The sequence below is a fragment of the Indicator indicator genome, chromosome 13 (genome assembly GCF_027791375.1).
Source record: "Indicator indicator isolate 239-I01 chromosome 13, UM_Iind_1.1, whole genome shotgun sequence".
Classification (NCBI taxonomy): Eukaryota; Metazoa; Chordata; class Aves; order Piciformes; family Indicatoridae; genus Indicator; species Indicator indicator.
Genome location: NC_072022.1, coordinates 10049196 through 10056648, shown reverse-complemented (window position 1 = coordinate 10056648; position 7453 = coordinate 10049196). Strand labels below are relative to the sequence as shown.

The window sequence follows — 7453 nt, the reverse complement described above, 5'->3', positions numbered from 1 at the left end:
ATTTCTTTGCTGCATGAGTGGTCAGGGATTGGAACAAGAAGTTCTGCACCATGAGGCTGGTGAACACTGGAACAGGTTGCCCAGGGAGGTGGTTGAGGCTCCATCCCTGGAGATATTCAAGGTGAAGCTGGACAGAGCCCTGGGCAAGCTGATCTAGTTGGGGATGTCCCTGCTGAATGCAGAAAGGGTTGGACTGGATGAGCTTTGGAGGTCCCTTCCAACCCAGACCATTCTATGATCCTATAGGAAAATCCCTCTAAGCTCATCCAGTCCAACCCTCAACCCAGCACCACCATGGCCCCAAGTGCCCTGGCCACAGATTTCTTGAACACCTCCAGGGATGGGGACTCCACCACCTCCCTGGGCAACCTGTTCCAGTGTTCCACCAGCCTCATGGTGCAGAACTTGCTCCTAGCATCCAATCTCAATCTGTTCTTCTGTAGTTTGAAGCCATTGCCCCTGGTCCCATCCCTGCAGGCCTTGGCAAACAACCTCTCTTGCTTTTCCAACCCAAACTATTCCATGAAAGTCAGAGAGAAGCTACTGATGGTGCAGAGAGCACAAAACCCCTGCTCTCCTCAGGGAAGCAAACACTCAAATTTTTCCATTCCTCCCTTTGTCCCTAGGAGTATGGACATGTGAACACCATTCCATGCAGGACTTACACTGCAGGGGCACAACCCTGAGCAAGATCTTCCAGGAAGGAGTTTTGGCTGAGAAGGAAACTTGGGCAGAGATTTCCAGCTAGGCAGGAGCAAGTAATTTAAAGTCAGCTTTGTAAGAGGAAGCAGAGCTGCTGTGAACTCCTCTCTCTTCCAGGCAGCCACCAGTGAGCTGAGATGAACCAGGAGGCTCTGAAGTGCTGGCAAGTTCATCTCAGAAACAGGATTTTCAGGTCAGCTAATGAGTGGCCAAGATAAGAACTCAGGTTAGGCTCAGATGTAAACAGCAGCACAGACAGAATGCAGATGGTAGGGCAGCAGCACAGCAAAGGACAACAAGGAGCAGGAACTTCTCTCAGGCTTCTAAAACCTCTGAGGTAATCAGCAGCAGGAGGGACAAAGGTCCCTGTGAACAAAGCCATTGCTGCCTGGAGGAGGTGAGGAAGAGTTTGAACTGCTGGCTCTGATGAACCACTCAGTCTGCTTTCATGAGAGGGCAAGGATGGCACCACTGGCACCACTGCTGCTGGGGGCAGGCACTGGGCAAGTCCCAGCCTGGGCTCAGCAGCAGATGGGAACTGGATTCAGGAGCTGGATTCTGGAGCTGGATTGAGGAAGACAGGGATGGGGCTGGAAGGCAGAAGGGACAGAGTCCTGCTGGGACAGCAGCCAGGGAAGAAGAGGCTTGAGCCTGGGGATCCCTCAGCTTGCTGCTGCAGATGGCCTCCATGGGCTGCAATCCCTTGGTGGGCACTTGAGGCTCAGCTGTGCTGTCTGCTCCTCCCCACAGCTGCCCCCTCTGCCTTCCTGCCCCCCAAGGTGGGGCAGAGCTGTGGCAGTGCCCTTGGTGTGCAGAGCAGCAAGTGTGAGGCAGAGGCTTTGTGCCCCCCAGGCCTTGGCAGGACCTCTGCCCATCAGCTGCTGCCTGCTAGCAGCAGCCCCTGGCTGTGCCAAGCTGCCCTGAGCTTCAGCAAGAACCTGAGTGAGCAGAGCCTGAGCTGGGCACTCACATCCCTGAGCAGAAACACTCAGGTGCTGTGGCATTCACTGCAGACTCCACAAAGCAGCACCAGCCCTGCTGACTGGAACAAGGCTGCTCCAGCAACCCTGCTCCACCTCTGGCAGCCTCTGCTCTTATGCAGTTGGGGCTGTGCAGTCTGGAGAAGAGAAGGCTCCCAGGAGACCTTCTTGTGGCCTTCCAGGATCTGAAGGGGGCTCCAAGAAAGCTGGGGAGGGACTTTGGAGGGTGTCAGGGAGTGATAGGACTGGGAGGGATGGAGCAAAACTAGAAATGGGGAGATTCAGATTGGATGTTAAGGAGAAATTCTTCCCCATGAGGGTGGTGAGACAATGCAAGAGGTTTCCCAGGGAGGTGGTGGAAGCCTCATCCCTGGAGGTTTTTGCAGCCAGGCTGGATGTGGCTGTGAGCAACCTGCTGTAGTGTGAGGTGTCCCTGCCCATGGCAGGGGGGTTGGAGCTGGATGGTCCCTGAGGTCCCTTCCAGCCCTGACAGTTCTGTGATTCCAAGTGCAGGGCTGGTTTGACAGACACAGATTGTGCCAGTGCCTGACTGGGTGAGCTGCACCTCACCAGGTGAGCATGCCCAGGCCTGACATGAGCACATCTGTGGCCCTGTTCTATCAGTCCATCACTTGGGGCTGCTGGTCACAGCCCAGCTTCCAGAGGGGAACCTGCCCACGCAGGCTTGGCTTTCGAAACTGCACTTGCAAGGTGAGCTTGGATGTGAGAGTCTAAACCCTCCTCTGCAGGTGAGGGCTGTGGAGACAGGCAGGGAGGACTTGGGGTGAGTACAATTAAGCCAGAATGTGGGGGCTTGTCTGCTGCCATTTAGCTCCTTGTTTCTGCCTTGGTGCTCTCCTGGTTCTCCACAGCTGAGCTGGGATCTTTGCTGCTGTGGAGCTGCCCAACACCACAGACACATTTTCAAAGGTTCATAGAAGGGTTTGGGTTGGAAGGGACCTTCAAAGACATCCACTTCCAACCCTTCTGCCATGGGCAGGGACACCTCCCACTAGCCCAGGTTACTCAAGGCCTCATCCAGGCCAGCTTTGAACACCTCCAGGGAGGGGACAGCCACAGCCTCCCTGGGCAACCTGTTCCAGTATCTCCCCAACCCTCACTGCAAAGAATTTCTTCCTACTCTCCAGTCTCAACCTGCTTCAATCCAGTCCCCCTCCTGCTATCAGTGCAGCCAGTGGTTTGTATAGCAGCTGTTGCAACAGAGGTGACCACAACCAGCAGCCAGTGGGAGAGGTGTGGAGAGGGCAGCAGTAAACAGCACCACACCCAGGGGCTGAGCTGTGACTTCTCCAGCCTGGGGTCAGACTCCTGCACGTCACCAGGTGCCAGGCTGTGTGTCTGCAGCCCTCTGTAATGGAGGGGAAGCAGAGCTCTGGTGCCTGCTCCTCCACTGAGCTCTGCTGCTGGGGATCCAGCATTTGCATGGCTCTGTGCACAGAGTATTGATTGATCTGCTCCAGACACTGGTGGTTGTCAAACAAGCCTGGAGAAGAGCAGCCCCCAGGGGATCTGAGCAATGCTCAGCAAGAAATAAAGGGTGGAGAGCAAACCAGATTGTTGGCAGTGGTGCCCAGGGCCAGCACAAGGGGCAAGGGGCACAAACTGGAACCCAGGAGGTTCCATCTGAAGAGGAGGAGAAAGTTGTTTGGTGTGAGGGTGCTGGAGGCCTGGAGCAGGCTGCCCAGAGAGGTTGTGGAGTCTCCCTGTGTGGAGAGCTTCCAACCCCCCCTGGGCATTGTGCTGCTGGGCAAGCTGCTGTGGGTGCCCTGCATCTGGATGATCCCCAGAGGTCCCTTCCAGCCCCCACCATGCTGGGATTGTAGGATTGTATCTTCATGAGGAGTCTGACAACTGCCACAATACAACTTTTCCCCTCCCTCTCCTGTTGCTGCACAGCAGTAAGTGCTGGAAAGCAGCTGGGAGCTTCCCTGCTGCAGCCATTCAGTTCCTGTAATGAAGCACACAGCTGGGCTCTGCTCTGAAGGCTTCAGAGAGATGTTCTTCACAAGCTCAGGAATTAGCTGAAGAGCTGGAAGTTTAAGTGCAGCTGCTCCCATTTTCCTGATTATTTGTATGCTCTATTTTCCCTAATTATAAATCAGGAAGGGAACTGGATCTCATTTTCAGATGACAAATAAGGTAATTAGTGGCAGCACTATGACCAGATCTCATTTCACAAGTCATTTGATTGCCACTTGCTAATGACATCCTCTTCTCTGGAAGGAGAGGACATTGGAGGAACACCTCTGTGCTGGGAAGATGGAAGAAAACTCAGTTCAGTCTGGGGAGCAGTGGAGGTGCATTGATGTCACCCTGCATGTGTCCTGCTCTACTCTGTTCTTCTGGGAGGACACAAAGTGCAAGAGACCAAGAGCAAGGTCCTGCAGCTGGGTCAGGGCAATCCCAAGCACCAATATAGACTGGGCAGGGACTGGCTGGAGAGCAGCCCTGAAGAAAAGGCCTTGGGGTGCTGGGGGATGAGAAGCTCAACAGGAGCCAGCAGTGAGCACTTGCAGCCCAGAGAGCCAAGCAGAGCCTGGGCTGCAGCAAGAGAAGTGTGGGCAGCAGGGCCAGGGAGGGGATTCTCCCCCTCTGCTCCACTCTGTGAGACCACACCTGGAGCTCTGTGTCCAGTTCTGGAGCCTCTGTTCCAGGAAGGATCTGGAGGTGCTGGAAGGTGTCCAGAGAAGGGCCATGAGGATGAGCAGAGGGCTGGAGCTGCTCTGCTCTGGGGACAGCCTGAGAGAGTTGGGGTTGTGCAGTCTGGAGAGGAGAAGGCTCCCAGGAGACCTTCTTGTGGCCTTGCAGGATCTGAAGGGGGCTCCAAGAAAGCTGGGGAGGGACTTTTGAGGGTGTCAGGGAGTGATAGGACTGGGGGGGATGGAACAAAACTAGAAGTGGGGAGATTCAGATTGGATGTTAGGAAGAAATTCTTCCCCATGAGGGTGGTGAGAGACTGGCAGAGGTTGCCCAGGGAGGTGGTGGAAGCCTCATGCCTGGAGGTTTTTGCAGCCAGGCTGGATGTGGCTGTGAGCAACCTGCTGTAGTGTGAGGTGTCCCTGCCCATGGCAGGGGGGTTGGAACTGGCTGAGCCTTGAGGTCCCTTCCAACCCTGACAGTTCTCTGATTCTGTGATTCTGATTCTCCTGGGAGGACACAGAACATGGGCTCCAGTTGCCAAGCTGCCTGTGTTGGGTAGCTTATCCCTGACCAGCTCCAGCCCACATCACTACAGCACACCAGCAGCAAAGGCATCTTGAGGCTGAAGCTTCAAGCCCAAGGATTTTGAAACAAAGCCAATTAGAGAGCATCCAGCACCTGAGTCCCACAGCCTGCAGGCTGAGGAGCTCCTGTGTCAGACACTGCTCAACAGGTAGAATCATAGAATCCCAGAATCAGTCAGGGTTGGAAGGGACCACAAGGCTCAGCCAGTCCCAACCCCCCTGCCATGGGCAGGGACACCTCACACCAGATCAGGCTGGCCAGAGCCTCATCCAGCCTGGCCTTAAACACCTCCAGGGATGGGGCCTCAACCACCTCCCTGGACAACCCATTCCAGGCTCTCAGGTAGAGCACAGGAGGAAGGGGAGTACGGGTTAGGAAGAAGGGAGAGCTGTGTCTGGGGTAGGGTTTGCTGGCTGTGCAGCTGAGGTGTCCCCAGCACCACTGAGGGTGCAGCTGCAAGGTTCTGCAGGGGCTGTGCCTTCTAAAAGGCAAACACAAAACCACTTCTGCACTCCAAGAAGGTAAGACTTTTATTCTCAGCTTTCATGGCAATAAATCCCCACACTGGTAGTGACTCAGCTGCATTGTTGGCAGAGTGGTGAGGAAGCAGGCAAGGAATCCCCTGTATGAAATAGTTGAGGCAAGGAAATAAATAAGAGAATGATTCCATAAATGCACCCAGGCGAGGCTCAGGGCAGCAGCTGGTAGCTGTGTGCTGCAAAACCTCTTGTGCAGGCATCTCCCCTGGTAGCTATGGCACACAAGAGCCTCTCCAGAGGAGAATCCATATCCAAGCAGCATTCCCTGCAGTAGCCAAACAGGCAGCACTGCTGTGTCTGTACCAAAGCAGCTTCCTAACTGCCTTCAAGTTTCAGAGTTAAGGAGCCCAGCAGAGAAGGACTTGGAGGTACTGGTTGACAGTGGTTGAAGGTGAGCCAGCAGTGTGCCCAGGTGGCCAAGAAGGCCACCAGCATCCTGGCCTGGATCTGCAATGGTGTGGCCAGCAGGAACAGGGCAGGGATTGTCCCCTGTGGTGGGCACTGGGGAGGCCACACCTCAAATCCTGGGTTCAGTTTTGGGCTCCTCACTCCAAGAAGGACATTGAGGGCTGGAGCAGGTCCAGAGAAGGGCAATGAAGCTGGGGGAGCATCTGCAGAAGAGGGCTGGGGAGGAGCAGCTGAGGGAGCTGGGGGTGTACAGCCTGGAGAAGAGGAGGCTGAGGGGAGACCTTCTGGCTCTCTACAACTCCCTGAAAGGAGGCTGGAGCCAGGTGGGGGTTGGGCTCTTCTCCCAGAGAACAAGTGACAGGACAAGATGAAACAGCCTCAGGTTGCCCCAGGGGAGGTTTAGGTTGGACATGAGGAAAAATTTCTTCCCCCAAAAGCATTGTTTAGGCCAGGCCTGGGCTGCACAGGGCGGTGGTGGAGTCCCCATCCCTGGAGGGGTTTCAAAGCCTTGGAGCTGTGGTGCTGAGGGCCATGGCTTGGCCCCAGCCTGGGCAGAGTTAGAGAATGGCTGGACTGGCTCAGCTGCTTCCCAGCCCACATGACTCTAGGACTCTCTCTAGGAAGCAGTCAATCAGAGGACAGAACCAAGGGCTGATGGAAATTGTTTCTGGCTGTCAGGGTGTCCCAGACCACAGGAGAGCACGAGGAGATGCAGCAGAATGGATCAGGCTTTGCACAGCCCCTGGAGCTGCTCCTAAGCAGAACTGGAGTCCTAAGGGAAGCACTGCTTGGATCCAGCAGTCAGGGTCAGGCTCCCAGTGTTACTTCACCACAGCCACATGCTGGTTGTCCTGCTGCTTTCCAAAGAGGTGCAGGAAGAACTGCAGAGCTGTGCTGACATGCCCAGGGACAAAGACATAGGCAGAGTACAGCACTGCCAGCAGCATGGCCACGTTGAAGCTGTGGAAGAGCACTTTCTCCCAGGGCTCCATCAGGTAGCTGCAGGTGATGAGTTCAAACTGGCAGTACAGCCAATAGAGGTAGCTCTTCAGGCTCTTCATGTCCATCTGCCCCTCTGCACCACTGCTGAAAGCCCTCCCTGCTGCAACAGAGAAAGAAACCTTACCAGGGAAAGAGAGCACAGAATGTGGACACAGAGGTACCAGCCTTGAGCTGATTTTTGCAAGGGCCTCACTGTGTCTGGCACATTCCTTCACATCTCTGGCAGCTTTGATAGGTGTAGGCTCTGCTTAATCATAGAGTCACAGCATGCCTCAGGTTGGAAGGTTCCTCAGAGCTCATCTGCTCCAACCTCCCCACCATGCCCAGGGACACCTCTCAGCCAGACTCAGCTGATCAAGGTCTCATCCAGCCTGGCCTTCAGCACCCCCAGCAAGGAGGCAGCCACAGCCTCCCTGGGCAGCCTGTGCCAGAGTCTCACCACCCTCCTGCTCAACAACTTCTTCCTCAGCTCCACTCTACCCCTGCTCTGCCTCAGCTTCAAACCATTGCCCCTTGGCCTGTCTCTAGACCCCCTCAGCAAAAGTCCCTCTGCAGCCTTCCCAGCAGGAGTCATTC

General features: G+C 55.4%; 1 protein-coding gene across 1 annotated transcript; it reads right to left on the bottom strand.

Moving 5' to 3' along the window:
* Window positions 1–6696: 6696 nt before the first annotated feature.
* LOC128970893 (serine palmitoyltransferase small subunit B-like) lies at window positions 6697–6942 on the bottom strand. Its single transcript, XM_054386266.1, has one exon. The coding sequence runs from the start codon at window positions 6940–6942 to the stop codon at window positions 6697–6699; it is 246 nt and encodes an 81-aa protein (XP_054242241.1).
* Window positions 6943–7453: the final 511 nt, after the last annotated feature.

Bases quoted from the DNA above. Each gene is read 5' to 3' on its own strand.
- LOC128970893 (XM_054386266.1), bottom strand. From the start codon at position 6,942: ATGGACATGAAGAGCCTGAAGAGCTACCTCTATTGGCTGTACTGCCAG.